This window comes from Ascaphus truei, chromosome 15 (genome assembly GCF_040206685.1).
Source record: "Ascaphus truei isolate aAscTru1 chromosome 15, aAscTru1.hap1, whole genome shotgun sequence".
NCBI lineage: Eukaryota > Metazoa > Chordata > Amphibia > Anura > Ascaphidae > Ascaphus > Ascaphus truei.
Genome location: NC_134497.1, coordinates 32,699,060 through 32,723,691, shown reverse-complemented (window position 1 = coordinate 32,723,691; position 24,632 = coordinate 32,699,060). Strand labels below are relative to the sequence as shown.

The window sequence follows — 24,632 nt, the reverse complement described above, 5'->3', positions numbered from 1 at the left end:
GTGTGTGTGTGTGTGTGTGTGTGTGTGTGTGTGTGTGTGTGTGTGTGTGTGTGTGTGTGTGTGTGTGTGTGTATCAGTGTGTGTGTGTATCAGTGTGTGTGTATCAGTGGATGTGTGTGTGTGTGTGTGTGTGTGTGTGTGTGTGTGTGTGTGTGTGTGTGTGTGTGTGTGTGTGTGTGTGTGTGTGTGTGTGTGTGTGTGTGTCTATCAGTGGGTGTGTGTGTGTGTGTGTGTGTGTCTATCAGTGGGTGGGTGTGTGTGTGTATCAGTGGGTGTGTGTGTGTGTGTGTGTGTGTGTGTGTGTGTGTGTGTGTGTGTATCAGTGGGTGTGGGTGTATCAGTGGGTGTGTGTGTGTGTATGTATCAGTGGATGTGGGTGTGTGTGTATATCAGTGTGTGTTTGTGTATCAGTGGGTGGGTGGGTGTGTGCGTCTATCAGTGTGTGTGTGTGTGTGTGTGTGTGTGTGTGTGTGTATCAGTGGGTGTGTGTGTGTGTGTATCAGTGGGTGTGGGGGTTTGTGTGTGTATCAGTGTGTGTGTGTGTATCAGTGTGTGTGGGTGTGGGTGTGTGTATCAGTGGGTGTGTGTGTATCAGTGTGTGTGTGTGTGTGTGTGTGTGTGTGTGTGTGTGTGTATATCAGTGTGTGTGTGTGTATCTGTGTGTGTGTGTGTGTATCAGTGTGTGTGTGTGTATCAGTGTGTGTGTGTGTGTGTGTGTGTGTGTGTGTGTGTGTGTGTGTGTGTGTGTGTGTGTGTGTGTGTGTGTGTGTGTGTGTGTGTGTATCTGTGTGTGTGTGTGTGTGTGTGTGTGTGTGTGTGTGTGTGTGTGTGTGTGTCTGTGTATCAGTGTGTGTCTGTGTGTGTGTGTGTGTGTATCAGTGTGTGTGTGTGTGTGTATCAGTGTGTGTGTGTGTGTATCAGTGTGTGTGTGTGTGTATCAGTGTGTGTGTGTGTGTGTGTGTATGAGTGTGTGTGTGTGTATCAGTGTGTGTCTGTGTGTATCAGTGTGTGTGTGTGTATCAGTGTGTGTGTGTGTGTGTGTATCAGTGTGTGTGTGTGTGTGTATCAGTGTGTGTGTGTATCAGTGTGTGTGTGTGTGTGTGTGTATCAGTGTGTGTGTGTGTGTATCAGTGTGTGTGTGTGTGTGTATCAGTGTGTATGTGTGTGTATCAGTGTGTGTGTGTGTGTATCAGTGTGTGTGTGTGTATCAGTGTGTGTGTGTGTGTATCAGTGTGTGTGTGTGTGTGTATCAGTGTGTGTGTGTGTGTGTATCAGTGTGTGTGTGTGTGTGTGTGTATCAGTGTGTGTGTGTGTGTGTATCAGTGTGTGTGTGTGTGTGTGTGTGTGTGTATCAGTGTGTGTGTGTGTGTGTGTATCAGTGTCTGTGTGTGTGTGTATCAGTGTGTGTGTGTGTATCAGTGTGTGTGTGTGTATCAGTGTGTGTGTGTGTATGTGTATCAGTGTGTGTGGGTGTGTATATCAGTGTGTGTGGGTGTGTGTATCAGTGTGTGTGTGGGTGTATCAGTGGGTGTGTGGGTGTATCAGTGGGTGTGTGTGTGTGTGTGTGTGTGTGTGTATCAGTGGATGTGGGTGTGTGTGTATCAGTGTGTGTGTGTGTGTGTGTATCAGTGTGTCACGGTTGTGCTCGCCACAAACCTGGGTCGGACCGCGAGACTGAGGTGGGGTTGTAAAAGCACCGACCTTAGACCGCGCAGGCTGATCCGGATTGCGCAGTTCGTTGTCATATATCGCAGGATCAGGATAGGAGAAGACAGCGTCGTCGTTGTACAAGCCAGGGTCAGGACAGGAGACATCAGGATAAACATTGTTCAAGCAATAGTTCGGCAACATGTAGTCAGGAGAGCCCCGCTTCAGCTTAGGAGCGCGGGGTTGGCCTCTGCGCGTGCGACGACCATGGCCCATGGTGCTGGTCACAGGAGATGGTAAGCAGACCAGCGTAGCACACTGCCTAGCTGCATGGGTAAACCAGTGCACAGCGCAAGAGTCCTGAGCGGACTGGGGAATCCTCTGTTTCAGCGCAGGAACCAGGACACGGCCTCTCTAGATTAGGGAAAGAGTAGGCCCCAGGAACCAGGAACCAGGAAGCTGGAGATACACAGGGAAACCTCCGCTTCAGAGCAGGAATCCAGGAGACTGAAGGATGCAGGGCGAAACCTCCGCTTCAGTGCAGGAATCCAGGAGGCTGAAGGACGCAGGGACGAAACATCCGCTTCAGTGCAGGAATCCAGGAGGCTGAAGGACGCAGGGACGAAACATCCGCTTCAGTGCAGGAATCCAGGAGGCTGAAGGACGCAGGGACGAAACATCCGCTTCAGTGCAGGAATCCAGGAGGCTGAAGGACGCAGGGACGAAACATCCGCTTCAGCACAGGAGAACAAGCGGGAGCTTGAAGGAAGCTGAAGGACGCAGGGCGGAACCTCCGTATCAGCATAGGAGAACAAGCGGGCTTGAAGGGAGCTGAAGGACGCAGGGCGGAACCTGGTATCAGCATAGGAGAACAAGCGGCTTGAAGGAAGCTGAAGGACGCAGGGCGGAACCTGGTATCAGCATAGGAGAACAAGCGAGGGCTTGTGGCAGAACGATAGTGACATCCAGTAAGGACTATGCTCGGCAGGGAGCATTGTGGGAAGACAGTACTTAAAGGCCAGCGGGCCAATCCCCGGAGGGGGGTGTGAAGGTACTGCTCCAATGAGTGAATGCAAGTCTAGGTTGCAGTGATAGGCTGCACAGCTGCAATAGATACCAGAGGGAGTGTGTATTGCTTTGGTGAGTGAAACCAGGCTGCAGCAAACATCAGGAGAGGTGCTCCAGGACTGCACAGGTCTGCAAGGTAAGGCAACCAGTAAACTGCGGAGCGGATTCCTTACAGTACCCCCCCCTTCACGCGAGACATCCGGGCGAACATGAGCACACATAGAGTTGGGGGACCGGGAATTGTTGCTGAACCGTCTAGGATTGGGGGTAGAGTCGTGGTCCAGATACTCGTGGTTACTCCTTAGTGTACCCCCACCCCACGGTGAAAACTGCGGCCAGACAGGACCATCCATGGGTCTCGGAGACATCGAGTTGTTCCTAAAGTTCTTTAGGTGGAAAGGGGATCCGTAAACGAGCAGTTCCTTGGTGAGTACAGTTCTAGGAAATGAGAGTGGTAGAAGAAACATCCTTGGTACATGGCTCGCCCCGCAAAATGACTTGGAAATCCAGGGCTGTGAAGAACCAGAGGGTCCCAGAACAGAAACGGCAGAAGAACCCCTACAGGAAGCCCAGTCTTTAATAAATGAACCGGAATCTAGGATCAGCGGCCCTGATAGTTGATCGAATACACCAGGAGGAACTTTGTAACAGAAAAAGTCTTGGCTGACCACTGCATGTTGGAATTTGCGAGGAATTTTTCCTCTAGAAGGCTCCCAGGTAATGGTTAGTAAGGGTATAGGCTGGTTGGAAGCATCTCCCGGTATTGGTATGGAAGGTGACAAGGCAAGCAGTAAACCAGGCATAGGGACCGAAATCTTGGGATACGTACAGAGTATTTCCAACTGAGAGGAAATAACAGGGGCAACCGAAAATTCCGAGGGACAAAACCATGGTTTGGCAGGAGCAGAGAAGCAAACAACAGTAGAGCTCTCCAATACTGGGAAATCTTCATTGGAAGATAGTATTGTCAGTGAATCAGGAATAGACCTTGGGATTTTCATATCAGTATCTTGAGAAAAAGGCAGAGCCAGGGTAGTGGCGGGAGGGAAGCTAACATCAGAAGTTGAAGTCTGTACCTCAGTGACAGGGACCTGAGAATCAACAAGCAGCAAGTATGAACTATGAAAACTCTTAATGACAGGCACCTTAGGAGTACAAGGAGTCTTTTCCGAAACTGCAATGGCCCTAACCACAGGGGTACCTAACCTGACAAAAACATGAATAGGTATGTTTTCTAGTGCAAAATCTCTGACCACAGGACTCCTAACCGATAGTGAGGGTGTCTGGGTTTGATTAGAGAAAAAATCAGATGTATTGATAAGTGACTTAGAAACAATTACTGAGGTTCTAGATATGCTGGACATGTGAGAAAAAATTCCCAGAGTAACCCCATGTTTGCTGGGGCATATTTAGACACAGTACTGAGGAATTGGGTTTCAGAAAAGGCAGGACAGCTAAATAGCTTAGATTTAAACCCCAGGACTTGTAATATAGGCATGGTGACCTCAGACAGTACTAAGGGAGTGACCTCAGATATGCTGATCTCTGGGGAATTAGCCTGGACAGAGAAATCAGGGGGACCCCCAGTCAGGATAATCATTGTAGGAAGAGCTTCAGAATCAGAAGGAGACTCATTACCTCTCAGAGTCTCAAAACTAGTAAGACACAATTCAGCGAAAAGGGAAACAGTGTGCAGGCTTTTTACTAATCTATATGAAAAAGCGTCACTTTTGGGAAACAACCGTGCGTCAGCAAACATTCCTGGGAACACAATATGAACCCCAGGAGGGACATACAGACTACTGTATGCTTTTAACTCTAAGCTTAAAGAGGAGAAGAACTCAGACAGTACACTGGGGTTAATCATAAGTGTACTGGTCTCTGAAGTAGGTATTTGGTAAGGAATGTCTGGGAAACCAGAAATTACTGCAGACTCCATAATGTGGGAACTATGCGCTGAAGCAGGGATCACCGCTATGTGGGCGACAGGCTGGTTCAGTGAAATACCCGGGAGAAGGAACTCTGCGACCAAGCTTAGGGAAAAACCTGACTCCTGACTACATTTATCAGGAACCAGAACTTTAGCCGAAGTCTCCGGAGGCGAAACTGCGGAAACTTGAGCTGAAGCAGGGGATTTATAGCAAAAAATATCTAAGGACTCCGTACGGTTATGGGAATCCCTCAATGCAACCTCTGCTATCTGACTTGTGGATTCATTCTCTGAGGCTAAAACGAAGGCATTAACTTGGAGGCAGCAAGAATTTACAGGGGTTAATGCAGACAATGCCTGAGAGTAGAACATAGGCAATCTTCTCTCTGTATTATTAGAGACCAGAAATCTCTCCTCTGGAGCTAGGGGCGTAACCCTGGCTGGCAGAGAACAGGGAATTATCAAAGGAGACTCAGAGAGCTGCCCCACAGGGGTTAATACAGAAATGACCCTGGGAACAGAACTTAGGGATTCTCTCTCTGACGGGGAAAGCGCACAGGACTGCCTAGCAGAGGTTAAAGCTGGAAAACCCTCAAGACCTAAAGAGAGGGATTCAGAGCTAGAAATAGGGGAACTAAGGGACTTATTCTCTGATACTAGAACCTTAGTGTTAGTTAGTGAAACATATGTACTCTCCAGGGGAACCTCACAGGACTGATCGGCAGGGGTTAACGTAGACATATCATTAGTGTCAGGGAACCCGGGCACACAATCAGAGCTAGGGACTGTGGCAGTTACTACGTTAGGAGATATTGCTAATGGGTTCGTTTGGTCATCTCCCGGAGAGGGAGATACGTCCCCCGGTTTAGCGACAGGACTGGCAGCAGAGGAAAACCGCCAGAGGATGGCGTTAGCGGCCAGGGGGCGATCCTGTTTTAACAATCAATCATCCAATACCACGGAAAGTACATGCAGCGTGTCGTGAGCGAGAGCCACCATGACGGAAGGGTCCGGGAGTACTAAAGGAATGTCCAATGATAAAGCCAGGGCATTGAGTGTACTACAGGCGTTGACCAGTTCCACAGGACTCACCTTATCCCCAGTTAAAGGGGAATCAGGGGAGAAAACACTGTTTTCACTGGCCAGAACACTGGCCAGATACTGTTTTAAGTCTCTGAGGCAGTAAGCCTTACAAACCAGATCATTACGGCATTTCTTTTGCAAGGGAGTTAAGCCCTCCGACATAAACGGATCTTCCATCAGGGGTATTATATCGCACAAATAATCATTCTCAAACTGGGACTGGTCTACAGACCGGGACAGGTTTTTAGGAAAAAACTTACCAACCCGCACCTCAGCGGGGTCCGAGTTTGTGCGGCCGAGCATACTGTCACGGTTGTGCTCGCCACAAACCTGGGTCGGACCGCGAGACTGAGGTGGGGTTGTAAAAGCACCGACCTTAGACCGCGCAGGCTGATCCGGATTGCTCAGTTCGTTGTCATATATCGCAGGATCAGGATAGGAGAAGACAGCGTCGTCGTTGTACAAGCCAGGGTCAGGACAGGAGACATCAGGATAAACATTGTTCAAGCAATAGTTCGGCAACATGTAGTCAGGAGAGCCCCGCTTCAGCTTAGGAGCGCGGGGTTGACCTCTGCGCGTGCGACGACCATGGCCCATGGTGCTGGTCACAGGAGATGGTAAGCAGACCAGCGTAGCACACCGCCTAGCTGCACGGGTAAACCAGTGCACAGCGCAAGAGTCCTGAGCGGACTGGGGAATCCGCTGTTTCAGCGCAGGAACCAGGACACGGCCTCTCTAGATTAGGGAAAGAGTAGGCCCCAGGAACCAGGAAGCTGGAGATACACAGGGAAACCTCCGCTTCAGAGCAGGAATCCAGGAGACTGAAGGATGCAGGGCGAAACCTCCGCTTCAGTGCAGGAATCCAGGAGGCTGAAGGACGCAGGGACGAAACATCCGCTTCAGTGCAGGAATCCAGGAGGCTGAAGGACGCAGGGACGAAACATCCGCTTCAGTGCAGGAATCCAGGAGGCTGAAGGACGCAGGGACGAAACATCCGCTTCATTGCAGGAATCCAGGAGGCTGAAGGACGCAGGGACGAAACATCCGCTTCAGTGCAGGAATCCAGGAGGCTGAAGGACGCAGGGACGAAACATCCGCTTCAGTGCAGGAATCCAGGAGGCTGAAGGACGCAGGGACGAAACATCCGCTTCAGCACAGGATAACAAGCGGGAGCTTGAAGGAAGCTGAAGGATGCAGGGCGGAACCTCCGTATCAGCATAGGAGAACAAGCGGGCTTGAAGGGAGCTGAAGGACGCAGGGCGGAACCTGGTATCAGCATAGGAGAACAAGCGAGGGCTTGTGGCAGAACGATAGTGACATCCAGTAAGGACTATGCTCGGCAGGGAGCATTGTGGGAAGACAGTACTTAAAGGCCAGCGGGCCAATCCCCGGAGGGGGGTGTGAAGGTACTGCTCCAATGAGTGAATGCAAGTCTAGGTTGCAGTGATAGGCTGCACAGCTGCAATAGATACCAGAGGGAGTGTGTATTGCTTTGGTGAGTGAAACCAGGCTGCAGCAAACATCAGGAGAGGTGCTCCAGGACTGCACAAGTCTGCAAGGTAAGGCAACCAGTAAACTGCGGAGCGGATTCCTTACACAGTGTGGGTGTGTGTATCAGTGGGTGGGTGGGTGTCTATCAGTGGGTGTGTGTGTGTATCAGTGGGTGTGTGGGTGTGTGTATCAGTGTATCAGTGGGTGTGGGTGTGTGGGTGTATCAGTGGGTGTGTGTGTGTATCAGTGTGTGTGTGTGTCTCTCTCTCCCTGTCTCTCCCTCTCTCTCTCCCTGTCTCCCTCTCTCTCCCTCCCTGTCTCTCTCTCCCTCCCTGTCTCCCTCTCTCTCCTTCCCTGTCTCCCTCTCCTGTCCTGTCTCCCTCTCTCTCCCTCTCCTGTCCTGTCTCCCTCTCTCTCCCTCCCTGTCTCCCTCCCTCTCTCTCCCTCCCCCTCCCTGTCTCACTCCCTCTCCCCCTCCCTCTCTCTCCCTCTCCCTTCCTGTCTCCCTCTCCCTCCCTGTCTCCCTGTCTCCCTCCCTCACCCTGTCTCCCTCCCTCACCCTCCCTCCCTCTCGCTCCCCCTCCCACCTTCTCCCTCCCTCACCCTCCCTCCCTGACCCTGTCTCCCTCCCTCCCTCACACTCCCTCCCTCACACTCCCTCCCTCACCCTGTCTCCCTCCCTCCCTCACCTTTTCTCCCTCCCTCACTGTAGAGGGAGAAAGAGGGTGGCCCGGTATTAAAGGGGTTGCACCCCATTTGGCCATCCCCTGACCTCACCAGGGAGACAAGGGGTTAACTGGACTGAGGTCCAGAACTGTGATTTGACACCTGTTATAACATGTGAATGTGTTTTTCCCTGTTTCCCTTGTTCTATTGTAACATCAGTGTCTGCATCACACACACACTAGAATCCATCAGGGAGCACAAGGGTTAATAATTCTTTAATGATTATAGCTCTTTGTGTAGTTTTCCCGCCTTTTCAGGCACCATTTTGCAGGTCCCCATTGGCCGCCATTAGGGCTCAATGCATTTCAATGGAGAATTGTGCTGTTTTAGTCCTGTTTCCTGTAAAGACCAGCAGGTGGCGTCCGAGAGGGAGAGCGGCGGTTTCCCATTGAAAGTCAATGGGCTCATCAACTTCAATGGAGATTCCTCGAGGTACCCTTTCGAAGAACGAGTTGGCTGCCGTCCAGACCGCAGACCGCAAAGCGGATACAATGTCCTTTAAAAGAGTTAAAATCACTTGAGTCAAGTTCAACGTCAATTGGCGTGGGAATAAACAGTTCTAGGGCACCTAGAAATAAAATTCTTTTTTCCCCTAGTTCCTAGGCTTCCCCCCACTCGACCACAACCGGGTCCCCGAATCCTGGACCCCCGATAAGGGTCGAACCAGATAGAGCGGGTCGCGGCATAGGCTTTGCCGGCGGCGGCAGAAACGGCTCCGAAAAAGGACTAAGTGTGAAATGTTGTATTTTTGTATTCCATAGCTCCAGTTCCGGAGGGCCCAGCGGATCAGGGTTTGGGGTATCTGTAGCCACTGCTCCGGCATCGCTGCAGAACCATCCTTGACCCGCTTGGACCAACCCGACGGAGTTTGGACCCCCTTGAAAGTTCGGGTTTTTTCCCATAGACTTCAATGGCGGCCAAACCCCATTGACCGGCTACGGCGGAAAACTCCCATTGACTTCAACGGCGGCATCGCCCCGTTGAAAGTCTATGGCGGGGATTCCCATAGCCGCCAACGGCGGCGGTTTGCCATTGAGAGTCTATGGCGGCGAAGCCCGTTGTTTTCAATGGGGATTTAGTGAAAAGCTGAGATTTGTTTTAGCAAAGATTTTTGTATTAAAGTGAAAAAGGATTTAATGTGCATTTGTGTAACTCCGGTTCCCTAGGTCGTAGCAAGTCGCTTTTTGGACCATATGGTGTCCCAGTTCTGACAATGAAAACTGGGAAGTTTGGTTCTGCTAGACCCAACGGAACCGGATATTTTAATACGTTTATGTTTTATGCTTAATACTGTATTTTAAGGTATGGATAAGTTCCCGAGGAAATTCCTTTGGCCATAAGGTCGCAAATGGCCCCAGAGGCGACCCAATGTCTAGGACTTAAGTATTGTTCAAAGGGTTTTGTCACCCTCACTGTTTACTTGAGGCTCAAACCAGAGCAGTTTTTAAGTGTTCCATTTAACACCTTCCATCAAAGGTTTTCCTGCCAGAAAGCCAAATGGATAGACCGGCTGGCATTCCATTTGCATATGTGGGGCTACAGAAATGAGACCCCAGAGTTCTACTGCGCCTGTGCCAGCATGTGTTGAAATGTGTTCCCATGTTAAAGATTGGCTGGAGGTAATTGAAACCCAATCACAGGTACTTAATGTTACAGATAGAGGGACAAAAGGTTTTTTAAACTAGCTGTCCACCTTCTATCCTTGTCTTCATTCGTCTTCGTTTGCTGATATGGTAACCTGATATCACCTGAATGATTTCCTGATTGCTGAGAGAAATGCTACATCATACTTCTCCTTCCCCAACCCCAATGTAAGTGTACGTCTTGTTTGTTACTGTATTATCTCGTGTGTTCACCTATCCTAAGGAATAAAAACACTTTATTATATCTAAGACTCATTTCAGTTCAGACCCAGTGATAAATATATATCATCTGTTATATATATTTATGTGACCTTATACCGCCTGCCCTAATCTCACTGTGACACTCACCTTGTCTCCCTCCCTCACCCTGTCTCCCTCCCTCACCCTGTCTCCCTCCCTCACCCTGTCTCCCTCCCTCCCTCTGTCTCCCACCCTCCCTCACCCTGTCTCCCTCCCTCCCTCTGTCTCCCTCCCTCCCTCTCTCACCCTGTCTCCCTGCCTCCTTCCCTCCCCGTCTCCCTCCCTCCCCCTGTCTTCCTCCCTCACCCTCCCTCCTTCCCTCACCCTGTCTTCCTCACCCTGTCTCCCTCCCTCACCCTGTCTCCCTCCCTCACCCTGTCTCACCCTCCCTCCCTCCCTCTGCCTCCCTCCCTCTATCCCTCACCCTGTCTCCCTCCCTCGCTCCCTCACCCTCCCTCCCTCACCATGTCTCCCTCCCTCACCCTGTCTCCCTCCCTCCTTCACCCTGTCTCCCTCCCTCACCATGTCTCCCTTCTCCTCAATCACCATGTCTCCCTCCCTCACCCTCCCTCCCTCCCTCACCCTCCCTCCCCCTCCCTCCCTCCCTCACCCTCCCTCCCCCTCCATGTCTCCCTCCCTCACCCTTCCTGTCTCCCTCACCCTCCCTGTCTCCCTCACCCTCCCTGTCTCCCTCACCCTGTCTCCCTAACTCTCTGTTTTATCTTAACTGCACCGAAGTAACCTACCCTGCTTTCTTCCAGATCTGACTCAAGTTTCACGCGGGAGACATCGGAAAACAGGTGGGGAACACCTCCCCTCCCCTTGAGGGACTGCAGATGCGGTAAGATCCCAGGCGGGATTGCTGATTTGGAAATTGTGAAGAGGGGGCATCCTGACACTGGTTAATGGGTTCAGAATAATTCACATCTGGCTTTTTTTTTTGTTCGATTACTGAGTTGTACACACACACACACTCTCTAATGGTAGTAAAGTATAAGTGTACTACATTAAATAAACTGTTATAAAAAAAAATGCCCGTGGCTGTTCCTAGTGGGCAGGCGGCCTCAGGAAATGTCTAGAACGACACACAAACTGGTCACGCACTTCGCGACCGCCACCCGGTGTGAGATCGCAGCACTGTGGAAGCAGAATGAGATTCCATCTATCCCCAAAATTAGGAACCGAATTTGGCAAGTTTGCCAGATGGAACAGTTGACGAGTTGGGTCAACGACTCTGGCACCAAATTTCTAATAGTCTGGAGCCCGTGGCTAGACCAATCCAACATCCCAAGGGTGGACGCCGCTATAATTCTGCATTAATACTCACAAATGCGTTCTCCTTGGATGGGACAGACAGGACATTGACGTAGGGATACACTAGGTAGTGCCATCCAGCAGTTACTATAGGCAGTAAGGTCAGCAGTGCCACGAAGCTGTCGCATCGGATCGCAGGAACCCTTCTCCAGAATCCGGCAAGAGCACCCCCCCCCCTCCCCCTCCTACCCTCTGTGCCACCCCACCAGTCCAGTGAGTCCAGTATGTCTTGTCCTGCTTCCCTTTATGTCGTTCGTCTGATGCTGTCATTGTTGACGGTTGTTAAAAGTGGACTATCTGTAATGTACGCCTATGGGAGGTGTGTTTCTGTATACCTGATATCCACAAATAAAAAATGAAAGTTGAAAAAAAAAAAAAAATGTGTCCCGGTTTTTCATTTTCAAAATCTGGTCACCCTATGTGTAGGGAGTCAGTGTCCCACTGCACTAGCGCAGAGACTCCCTTCGGCCCCAGCTACTGTAGATCAACAGTCCCCTCAGCTTGTGGTTGCTGCAGGGACAGGCCCATAGATAAGGACCCTGCCCTGTAGTACCAGAGTGCGGGACACAGTCAGGACTCGGCTGCATTCTGATCTCAGGTGATCTGGCCCAGACACCTGCAACAAAGAACAATCTCATACGGTGGTACAATCCATGCGGGACCCACCCCACAGAGGCAGAAGCTTTGCGGTTGCTGTCACTGGATCCGTGGATCCCATCAGCATCACTGCGTGCCCGGGTGTGGACAAACCTTGCAGGTACCCAACTAAGTGCACCAACCATACACGGGCTAGTGGGGGCAGCGCTGTCTCACACACTTGGGTGGGTGATTGATCCTGTGGACACTGGGACGGTCGCCTGGAGCACCTTAGTTCATTGGGGTAAACTCCACTGGGGTGTAGACACGGATCCTGCAAGGCCTGCGAGTGGGTATCACCTTTATTATTGGTTCTCTGATGTGTACAGTAAACTGTTATTGTTTTACCCGTGTGTATTCTTTATTGTCCTGTAACTGGGTCATTCCACATAGTAGAATCCCATAATAGGTGGAGGCGCTATCGAGCATCAACTCAGGTACACCCCAGGTTCCCAGCAGTGGAGGCTCAGGTTTCCTGTGAACCACAGGTATTTCATTGCATCACACATAACATAATCCATACATCTCACATGGGGGAGGGGGGAAATTGGTTACAATTGTATTACAGCCTCAGCGTTTATGTCATATCCAGGTTACCTCCTTTGTATTAACATTGGCCAAAAGGGAGGAACTGAAGCAGCTTTACTGAAATATATTAAGGACCAGGATGAGTATACACATCAACATGCAGCAGAAACTATCTTTCCCTAGCACAGTGCCTGGGAAATGTTACTGCCCTGTTTCTAATCTACACAGTATGTGACACGTGATCCGTTTTGAAGTCTAAAAACTACAACTCCCATGATCCCCTTAGTGTGAGCATGCGCAGTAGGACACAGAGCTGTGACCTGGATGTAGTCAATGTCTCCACTTCCGGGAAAGAGAAGATGAAGAAATAAAGTGGTGCAGGAAGCACACAGGAGCCTTCTCTGTAAGTAACTTACTTTGTATTCAAAGCATCAGAGCAGGTATATGCAAACACGTGGCGTTTCAGGACAGACACGTCCTCTCCTCAGACCATACACCTTACTGCAATAGTGACACTAACAAGTATATATACCCCTAGGGGTTACACAATCACCTCATACCCATCACCTGTGTTTACAGCCGGGCAGCCACTTCGCCAAGCAACCTGGAAAACCAATAACAAAATAGTCACACAGGGACAGCTCAGCACACTTACTGAACTGTGGAGAAGTCAAAGTGCATAAGTTACACTTAAGTAACAGTAAATTGAAGCAACATGTACGCACTGTATTGGTGCCATAAAGGATATTTAATGACTATAAATTAGTCTGAAGAGCTGGGAGCTGCCATGCTGATATTTTCTTTCTTAGATGATTTTTCTGCCAAAACGAAGGGGTTAAAGCTGAAAAGGAGCAAGTTAAAAGATGGTTCAATGTTATGAGCTTACAGTCAAAAGCAGCATTATTACACACATTTATCTGGGCATAAGATAACAAGGCAAACTACAAACCATTAGAGATATATAGATTAAAAGACATACCTCCTATTATAGATAGTGTAAACACAGAGGCACATAGGCTAGATCAGCGGTGAGCAAACTGGTGGGTGTGACCCCCAGGGGGGGCCCGCGGTTTACAGAGGCCCCGCGCGCTTACCGAAGGCACTTAAATTAAGTGACAACAAAAGGAAAAAGGTAACAGTGCGCAGCTAATACCTAGTACCAAACAACCTGTGAGCAGTGCACAGTGAATAATAAACAATATTTGTGACCTCAAATGTGAAGATGACACTGGATGTGAGTCTGCAGCCTTTCTTGGGGGTGGCTCGACACCCCTGGAACTAGACAAAAAACAAAAGAACAGGGCGCACAACGCACATAGTGATGTAAAGTATAAAAGTGATTTTATGATTAAAAGTAAATAGTTCTGCGTACATCAAAGTAAAATACACAAGCAGTTGGTTAATAGGTTTACCACACCAGGAGACGACCGGAGGCGACACCCTTTGGTGGGTCTCAGCAGGGGATGGATCAGCAAGCGTCTCGTCTGCTATTCACTCCACACCTGTGGATTCAGTGCTCTCCGTCTTGGGGTGGTAGATGAGTAAGTCCCGAGATGAAAGTCCTAGAGCACAATGCTCAAATCGGCGTGAATACAGCCAAAATTGGTGTCCATAGGGCTTGCACGCCAATCGCCAAACGATGTGCGTTCCAGGAGCACCTGCCCGGAAGTCGATGGGCGACTCGTGACGTCATCGGCGAGCGCCCCACGAAGAGTAGCGGCAAACGATTGGCGTGCAAGCCCTATGGACACCAATTTTGGCTGTATTCACGCCGATTTGAGCATTGTGCTCTAGGACTTTCATCTCGGGACCTACTCATCTACCACCCCAAGACGGAGAGCACTGAATCCACAGGTGTGGAGTGAATAGCAGACGAGACGCTTGCTGATCCATCCCCTGCTGAGACCCACCAAAGGGTGTCGCCTCCGGTCGTCTCCTGGTGTGGTAAACCTATTAACCAACTGCTTGTGTATTTTACTTTGATGTACGCAGAACTATTTACTTTTAATCATAAAATCACTTTTTATACTTAAATTAAGTGCTGGGAAAGCTACAGGGCCTCTGTAAACCTTTACTTACCTTGGCTCCACATGCGTCGCCATGGCAACGTGACGTCATGACGGGGGGGGGCGCAGGGTGAGGTGACCGCCGACAGGGGGGCACAGGGAAAAAAGTTTGCGCCCCCCCTGGGCTAGATCATAATGTTATCTAGTAGCTTATTAATAATAATTGAGTAGACTTAAGTGGAATAAACAGAATTGTAGAATCCATAGCAGTCGTGGACCAGGGTGACAGAGGTTTAAACCTGTGTCTCTGGTATATCCTCCCACATATATCTGGATTAATAGTAGAGATTGACCTTACCCCAGGAACCAGTTTAGTTCAAGTCGCAATACTTTCTTCGACGGAGATTCTGCTGCTGGAGAAGCCCCATGTGACAGGACCAGGGCTCGGGAGCGAGCACAGTGGAACGCATATGAACAGAAATATGTGTTCCACTGACAAGTCTTTCCCCTTAGGAACGCCGGGCCACACTTTTCAAAGCCTTATTTAACCAGAGGCAGCTATTGACATTATGGATAACTTTGGGTGCTGTCACCTACACTACTTTACCTAGTTTACTGGGCAGCTTATGCCAAATCTATATTCTCCAGACTATTGCTCTGTGACCATTACCATTACTTATTGTTTTTCCAAATCCTTTCAAAACCCCCCGAAACTACTGAAGAAACAGAAATATTTATTTTATTTGTCCCCCAAACAGCTTGTCAAATTATTTCCCCTATATCCCCGCAAGAGAAGAGTTACCAGTCTCGCATGGTTTCTCTTACTGTGTTTCTATTGCTGTTTGTGTTCTGTATCCCCTTCCTCCCAAACCCTTTATTTGCCTCCCAGGTACTGATCTGCAGGTGGTTATTTTTCGTTATCCACTTTGCCTCCTCTGTTTACCAAACACTAGGTTCACTAAAGTGCAATTGCCTCAATTGCACTTTAGCAGCCACTCAAGTAAATGGCAATGAGCATGTGATCACAGCAGCTCTTTGCACCTCTCCCCTCACGCCTGTCTTCTCCTGGCAGCCTGGTTCAGCACCATTGCTGCCTGTAAGTAGCCTTCGGCCGCGCTTATAGTGCCGGCGACGCGACGTCACCCGAAAACAAATGCATTGCCGCCGAGTGCGTTTATTGTAAGCGCGACGTCAATAATGCAACAGAGTGCCGTCGCGAAAACTGGTAACCGGCAAAAGTAGATTTTTCAAGGGCTGTCGCCTCATGTGACGGCCCTTGAACCAATCAAATGACCGGAACCCCGTGCCGCCCCGCCCGTCGACGGCACTATAGGCGCGGCCTTAGGCCTCGGTCCCGCTGCGCTCGTTGGCGCGGGCGGCGGGTCGCGAGTTCCCCACCAGCAGGGGAATCCTCGCGAGCCGGTCCCGGTCCCCACTGGCTGCACAGAGCACTACACGCTGTAGCGCGTCAGCCGCTGGAGACACCAGAGAATGGTGTTTCCTAGCTTTGACGCGTGACGTGTGTGGCTGTGAGCCAATGGGGAGGGGAGGCTGCGGGAGGAGGAGAGGCTTCGGGGAGCGGGGAGGAGTGTGGAGTGAAAGCAGGTGAGTGCCTTTCTCTGTGTGTGTGTCTGAGTGCGTGCGTGCCTGTCTGTGTGTGTATGTGTCTGAGTGCGTGAGTGCCTGTCTGTGTGTGTGTGCCCGAGTGCCTGCCTCTGTCTGTGTGTGTGTGTATGAGTGCGTGAGTGCCTGCCTGTGTGTGCGCGCGTGTGTGTGTGTGTATGAGTGCGTGAGTGCCTGCCTGTGTGTGTGTGTGTGCGCGTGTATGAATGAGTGCCTGCGTGTGTGTGTTTAAACTTACCTTCCAGCTCCAGCCCGAGTCCGTGGAGGGAGGGGGGGGGGAAGAGTAGCGGGTCCCTCCGCTCAAGCCACGCCCCCCCTCCCTGTCAAACCTCCCGCCCACCTCCCGATCAAACCTCCCACCTCCCGCCCACCTCCAGCTCCGGCTCCCGCTCCCTACAGACCGCAGATCGCGGTCTGTGTATCTCAGCGCACCGCCTGTCAGCAGCGCAGGTGCGCTGACTCTGGGAGCGGGGCCTTAGCCTTAGGCTGCGCTTATAGTGCCGGCTACGGATGACGTCACCCGTCTCCGTAGCCATTGCGAAACTTGTAATTTGTTTTGGAGACGTCTCTTGCTACAAGGGGAGTGACATCAGGCAAGGGGGAAGGCGGATATCAGAGCAACGGGGAAGGTTGAAACAGAGAGGAGTTTTAATTTCTTTTTGTATGCTGAATTTACTTTACTTTAAATTTCGGGAGAATTTACTATTTTAAAGTTGTTAATATAGTGTGTTTTACTTGACACACACACTCACACACACACTCCTCTCACTGCACATCACACACACACATCCCACCTTTCCCTACACTCACACACACACACCCTCTCTCCCTGCACTCACACACACATTCCCCCTCTCCCTGCACTTACACACACAACCCCCCTCTTCCTGCACTCATACACATAACCCCTCTCCCTGCACACACACACACACACACACACACACACACACACACACACACACACACACACACATTCTCCCCCTCTCCCCCTCTCCCTGCACTCACACGCACACATCCCACTCTCTCCCTGCATCAGAAGCTATCTGATTGGTTTATAGCCTGTCACATGGTGAGACCGTCGTTGTAAAAATCAAATTCTACTGACTACAGAGATTTTGGTTGCTCCGTCTCGTCTACTATAACCGCATGCGACGGATACAATGCATTTGTTTTAACGCCGCGTCGCCGGCACTATAAACTCAGCCTAAGGGCTGGGACCCGTGGCGCGGGCGGCCGCGTGAGCGTTCCCCACCAGCAGGGGAATCCTTCTGAGCCGGTCCCAGTCCCCCCTCGCTGCACGGCTCACTACACTGTGACGCGTCAGCCGCCAGGGGATGCAAGAAAATTGTGATCCCGAGCGGTGACGCGTCACGTGGTGCGCTGATGAGCCTATCAGCGGCGGGGACGGGAGCGGGAGCTGTCAGACAGCTTCCTACACAAGGTAGGGGGTGGTGTGTGTGTGTGTATCAGTGTGTGTGAGGAGGGCATTTGTGGGGGAAGGAGGAGGGAGCAGGAGCTGCTTACCTTTTAGCAGCCCGCAGCAGCTCCCTCCTGCAGCCCGGGAGACCGAGCCCGCTCCCGCTCCGGCTCCCTACAGACCGCATATCGCGGTCTGTGCCTGTCAGCGCGCCGCCTGTCTGCACTGCGGGCGCGCTGACTGAGGGAGCGGGGCCTTAGGCTACGGCCCTAGTGTGCACGCGGATCTGGCTGCCTGGCGGCGCATGCACGGGTAAAATCCGCGTTCTGTGGTCTGTGGAGTAATGGGATGTGCGGGCGGGGGGGACATGGCCATGACAGAGGAGGGGGGGGAGGAGTTTCAAGCCCAAACCTACATTGTTTCCTCATTAGACTGTGGCTCAAGACTTTTTCTATACTGTATTCCAGTTTCCAAATCAGTCCAGGGCATATAATAAGCTCAGGTTGCTAATGGAACACATTTCTACTACATCACCTTGTTACATCAACCCCACTTTCTGTTTAGTTCCACCGGAAGAAAACTCACCTTTGTGTCACTTGTGTCATCTTGTCGGGGAATTTTTAATTACAACAGTGTTTTTATTTATTTTTTAAGTAATAAGAAAGTAGTCACTGGTGTGGCCTGTGGCTCCCATTCCAATCAAACTGTGGGTACATACAAGTGATCCATCGTATATACATTGCTGTCCATTAAAGTCTCATCTCAAAAACTGTATAGAAGAAAGAAAACACAAGTCACATTATTAACAACCTGTATCTTTTTTCAGCTCTTCCTTTATAAAATAGACATTACTTTGAGATCTCACTAACTGTCCCAATTTTAGGTTTGTAAATTGTGCGAGAAACGAGGAAGAACAGAATCTTGTGGCGTTGCAGTACCACAGGAAAATCTACTACAGAACCTGCACAGATATCCCCTCACACACAGAGCTCCTGGTCTGATATTGAGATGAATATGGGAAAGAGCTTGGTATCGAGGGGGTGCGCAGTGGAAAAGTAACGCGCCAGCACAAGGTAATCAGGAATATGTGTGATACGGGGTTTTTACATCTCTATTGTCTTATTACTGATGTTAAATTGCAAATAGTGATAGATCTGCATACACCATTACGGGTCAACTAGAACTTAATATCACTAAACCTGACTTGAGTCAAAGGGCCAGATACATCAAGCTGCGGTAACCAAAAATGCCATATTACCCCACATAAAAAAGTGCCTTATTAGCGTGCAATGAATCAGCGTTGCAGTGCCAAAAATAAAGCACTTTTTTTTAATCGGACTCGTTAAAAGCGTCAGATCCGATACAATCCAAAACGGGCATATTACCGCATTTTCAAGTAAAAACTGCCTTACATCAAGTTCGGATATTTATCGGAACGGGATGAACGGCAGAAATACCGCAAATATTTTATCACCTACTCCAGGCTGGCGTTAGCCCTGTCTTTCCTATGTATATAATGGCCACTATACTGCCCATTATATACATAGGTATGATGAGCTAAACCAACAAAGAAACATTTCCTAACCATGTTGACCCTGTTAGTGTATGAATAACAAAAGAAAAAGAGTCCCTACAGAATGCACTTACTGTCTCGTATGTAATGTAATAATTGGCATAAAGATAAAAACCTTTTAATTATAATACTAAAAATAGTAGAAATAGAATTGGCAAAATAGAATCCATGACCAATTCTAATAAACAGACATAACAAACTAAATAATAAACACACCAAAATAAAGCAGTATTAAACGGTATTAGTTCGTTGTTCCTAATGGATACCTCTTATTCTATAGCTGTGGGTAGTTTAAAGAAAAAATTCTATATTAATAACGTTTATTACCTACTGGTGTACAGTAGGTTAATCCCAGAATTTAATATTCAATATTTATTCTTAAATTCCGGATTTAGTAATAAACTCGGGGCCCTAGATCCCTAAATAGGGACAACCAAATAGGACAACTATTTACAAAAATATTTAAAAACTGCATATAGCGTATCCACAATCTAGAAGCTCTAGATGTGAGGTCACAAACACACATGGAGCGTGTCTATGGTCCAAATACTGATAGCAGCTTGATCAGAGTTTAATCAGTTATTCCATCATGGAAATATAGTTGTGTTGGCGTGGTAAATCAGGTATATCCTGGTTTACCTATTGTTAGTAATCCGCCACACAAATACAATATATTGACGGGCAAAGTTAGTACCAATCAAATCAAAGTAGTGGCAATACAAAGAAAGATGTATTACGTTTCGCGTCTCGTATTGCTGCTTTCTCCACCTTTGAGAAAGTGGCAGTACAATACGTGAAACGTACGTCAGGTGACCGGACGGAAGGACGTCACTCCATAGGGCGGTAATATCGAAGCAGGTATGAAACCCTGCAAGCGAGCAAATGATACTATGTGATATTATATCTGTTACTTACTATATAACATAATGAGGCTTTAATGTGCTGCGGGCAGCAGATCCGTGCCTCTAGGCATACAAATATAACAGATGTGCCTATTTGAACTTGAGTATTGCAACGTTCTGTGGTTATGCCTAAGAGTTACAGCAAGTGAGCAGAAGATACAATGAGATACTATATCCGCTACTCGTTATACTAACAAATGAGGCTATAACTTGATACTGCCAATAGACCCATGCCTTGAGGCATAAAAATATATTTGATGTGCCTTACTGAAGTTGCGCTTTGCAACACCTTTGAGATAATGAGATGTACATTGCTATTTTGAATTCTATTGGTCCAATGAGAGCTAAGTTGGGGATATAATAACATTAAGTCATCCCTCTCATGTGTAACAACAAACAAAGTGAACACAAGGTTTTATATGGCGATAAGATCTGTAATACAATTGGATAGGGTTTGATACCATGTACCCCTTTTTTTTTTATTGGTATAATTTTAAGGCACTGTTGTTACCATCGCGATATTGCAGCATATAAACTATATATACAAATACTCAATTCTAATGTAAGGAATTTGAGGTTAGAACTTTGTCACGGATTTAAGAACCGTTGCCCGGGCCGTTTAATAACACTGCTGGTTTGTGTGCTGCAAGCAGTGCCCGTGATTACCTATATGATACAACTTAATAGATGTAGTACATCTTTCTTTGTATTGCCACTACTTTTATTTGATTGGTACTAATGTTGCCAGTCTATATTGTATTTGTGTGGCAGATTACTAACAATAGGTAAACCAGGATATACCTGATTTACCACACCAACACAACTATATTTCCATGATGGAATAGCTGATTAAACTCTGATCAAGCATCTATCAGTATTTGGACCATAGACACGTCCCTTGTGTGTTTGTGACCTCACATCTAGAGCTTCTAGATTGTGGATACACTATTCACAGTTTTTTAAGCAGTTTGTAAATATTTTTTGTAAATAGTTGTCCTATTAGGTTGTCCCTATTTAGGAATCTAGTCTCCCGAGTTTATTACTAAATCCGGAGTTTAAGAATAAATATTGAATATTAAATTCTGGAATTAACCTACACCAATAGGTAATACACGTTATCAATATGGATTTTTTTCCCTTAAACTATCCTCAGCTATAGAATAAGAGGTATCCATTAGGAACAATGAACTAATAGTTTTATACTGCTTTATTTTGGTGTGTTTATTATTTAGTGTGTTGTCTGTTTATTAGAATTGGTCATGGATTCTATTTTGCCAATTCTATTTCTAAAATATTTTTTGGGTGCTGGGATGTCACCTTAAAGAGAGGTAATCGCATTCCTTTTTTGGAATCACATTCCATGATTTTGCATCGTTTTTGATTTTGCATTGTCCCCACCACCATTGTATATGTATATATGTTAAATTACAATAATTGTGCATTTGGTTCCTGATTTAACAATGGAGATTGTGCATAAAGTTGGGTCATCCTATAACTATTAGATACCTAGTACATGGTGCGGTAACGGGAACACCCGATGACTGATATGTGAGCTTCTAATGAGACACGTATTCTATTCATTGTACAAACATTTTGTAATTATACCTTCACAACTGAACCTATCGAATTACTTTCTATCAAAGGATTTGAAAAGATTTCTGCCACTTTAATTGGTGTTTTGCAGCTTGGGAGATTTCTTTTTAAATCGTTAAATATTATGATTCACTTTAAATGTATGATCCACTACATCTAGTCTCCCGGCCCTAATACTGCACATGTTGTGCTAAACCTTCATTCTTACAATGTACATCTACAGTTTACTTTCATCCTGAACTTTTGGGATATGCCAACTTACCTCTCCTGCATGACCTTTTGTAAGACAGTTTGTGTAACTGTGACTTTTTTGTCTCGTCTAGTACAAAGCCAAGCACCAATAATCCAGCCATCCCAGCACTGCAAGGTTGCTTTTAGCAGCCAGGATTACCTCCTCACACATCTGAAGTTCAAACACCCAAATGAGAATATGGAAAAGATGAGGACAGAACAATCTTGCAACATTCCAATAAATATGACAGAAAATGCATCTTTCAACCAGTCAAGGCAATTAATAAACAATGTAACTGCTTCTCATCCCAAAAGATATATATTAGCAGATGCCACAGGAAAAGATCTTGAAGAAAGTGGCAAGATTCTAACATGGTTATCAGACCAGAACGCACAAAAGAGAGAGACCGGGGAGAGACTGCATGTATGTGGGGAATGTGGGAAGGGATTTAGTGTGTTATCCAGCCTGAACATACACAAAAGGACACACACAGGGGAGTATCCGCATGTATGTGGGGAATGTGGGAAGGGATTTAGTTGGTTATCCAGCCTGAACATACACACAAGGACACACACAGGGGAGAGACCGCATGTATGTGGGGAATGTGGGCAGGGATTTAGTAACTTATCCAACCTGAACAAACACACGAAGACACACACAGGGGAGAAACCGCATGTATGTGGGGAATGTGGGAAGGGATTTAGTGTGTCATCCAGCCTGATCACACACCAGAGGACACACACAGGGGAGAGACCGCATGTATGTGGGGAATGTGGGAAGGGATTTAGTGGCTTATCCCACCTGAACACACACAAAAGGACACACACAGGGGAGAGACCGTATGTATGTGGGGAATGTGGGAAGGGATTTAGTGACTTATCCCACCTGAACACACACAAAAGGACACACACAGGGGAGAGACCGCATGTATGTGGGGAATGTGGGAAGGGATTTAGTGACTTATTCAGCCTGAGGACCCACAAGAGGACACACACAGGGGAGAGACCGTATGTATGTGTGGAATGTGGGAAGGGATTTAGTAACGGATCCAGCCTGGGGATACACAGGAGGAGACACACAGGAGAGAGACCACATGTATGTGGGGAATGTGGGAAGGGATTTAGTCAGTTATCCCACCTGAACACACACAAGATGACACACACAGGGGAGAGACCGCATGTATGTGGGGAATGTGGGAAGGGATTTAGTCGGTTATCCAACCTGATCATACACCAGAGAACACACACAGGGGAGAGACCGCATGTATGTGGGGAATGTGGGAAGGGATTTAGTGACTTATTCAGCCTGAGGACCCACAAGAGGACACACACAGGGGAGAGACCGCATGTATGTGGGGAATGTGGGAAAGGATTTAGTCAGTTATCCAGCCTGGGGAGACACAGGAGGACACACACAGGAGAGAGACCGCATGTATGTGGGGAATGTGGGAAGGGATTTAGTCGGTTATCCCACCTAAACACACACAAGAGGACACACACAGGGGAGAGACCTATCTCTAAATCCAGGCATGTTTAGAGATAACCAGTGACTAAGACACTCACATTTAAGTGCACATGTGTATCTGTGTTATGCTAAATCGCAATGAAAGGTGACTTTAGTTTATGTTGCACAAAGCGACCATTTTAAAAGGATAAAAAGTTATAACGTTTTAAATGCAGGTTAGTCGTATCATTCTTATTGTTGTTTTATTTAAAGAAAAATGTTCTCAATAATGTTTTATATTTCCATGTTGTTGGTTTAAATAAAATGTGCGTTTCCCATTATGCTGAAACGGACTGTAGCATCACTTAGCTGGGAATCGGAATAGTTTCATCGTTACTAATTTGCCGTCAGAATTAGGCCACAGACAGACTCGCTTCTAATGTAAGTTTTATTACTGTTTTGGATATGGGGTTAATTTAAGAGGTTTAGGGTAGTAGGTTTTAGGATAAGTTCTTGGGGTAGGGGGCTTTATGGTAAGGGATTAAGGTGTGTGGTTTTAGAGTGAGAGGGGTGTGACAGCCTTCAAAATAAAGGTGACTGGACTGGGGGGTGGCATGGGACTGTGGGGGAGCACGGGACTGGAAGCCCCTCACTCACCTCTGGGTTTTGTTTGGGGCTTGTTCCATTGGACGGGAAAGTGAGCTTTGTGTTACCAGGCAGATGTGGGACAGGTGTCAGGTGATTGGCTGAGGAGTAGGTGCGGGCAGGTGGGCAGAGTGCTGTGATTAGGCAGGCCAAAGGGAGGGCGTGGCTAGGGCATTTGGATGGGAAAAAGAACGGTACGGTATATAGAGAAGGAGCAGAAGCAGATAGGGAAATTACCTGAGGATGGGGGACATTGGCTGCCCCACTCCCCTCCCTATGTGTTATACAGTCATGCGAAATAGAAAGTACACCCTCTTTGAAGTCCATGGTTTTACATATCAGGACATAATAACAATCATCTGTTCCTTAGCAGGTCTTAAAATTAGGTAAGTACAACCTCAGATGATCAACAACACATGACATATTACACCGTATCGTGATTTATTTAACAAAAATAAAGCAAAAATGGAGAATCCATGTGTGAAAAACTAAATACACCTTATGATTCAATAGCTTGTAGAACCACCTTTAGCAGCAATAACTTGAAGTAATCGTTTTCTGTATGACTTTATCAGTCTCTCACATCGTTGTGGAGGAATTTTGGCCCACTCTTCTTTACACCATTGCTTCAGTTCATTGAGTTTTGTGGGCATTTGTTTATGCACAGCTCTCTTAATGTCCAGCCACAGCATTTTAATCGGGATGGGGTCTGGACTTTGACTGGGCCATTGCAACACCTTAATTCTTTTCTTTTTGAGTCATTCTGTTGTAGATTTGCTGGTGTGCTTGGGATCATTGTCCTGTTGCATAACCCAATTTCGACCAAGCTTTAGCTGTCGGACAGATGGCCTCACATTTGACTCTAGAATACTTTGGTATACAGAGGAGTTCA

The 24,632-nt window shown here is 47.9% G+C and overlaps 2 protein-coding genes across 2 annotated transcripts in view; both read left to right on the top strand.

The window, feature by feature from the left end:
- The window catches only part of LOC142466795 (uncharacterized), a 394,879-nt gene extending 371,282 nt beyond the window's left edge, over positions 1–23,597 (top strand). Inside the window, exon 2 of the mRNA XM_075572217.1 lies at positions 21,744–23,597. Coding sequence (XP_075428332.1) covers positions 21,851–23,188 — 1,338 coding nt within the window. The 5' untranslated portion in view covers positions 21,744–21,850 and the 3' untranslated portion in view covers positions 23,189–23,597. The remainder of the gene's footprint in view (positions 1–21,743) is intronic.
- LOC142466794 (uncharacterized) overlaps positions 12,658–24,632 on the top strand; it is a 116,597-nt gene continuing 104,622 nt past the window's right edge. Inside the window, exon 1 of the mRNA XM_075572215.1 lies at positions 12,658–12,709. The gene's annotated coding sequence lies outside the window, so the exon portion shown is untranslated. The remainder of the gene's footprint in view (positions 12,710–24,632) is intronic.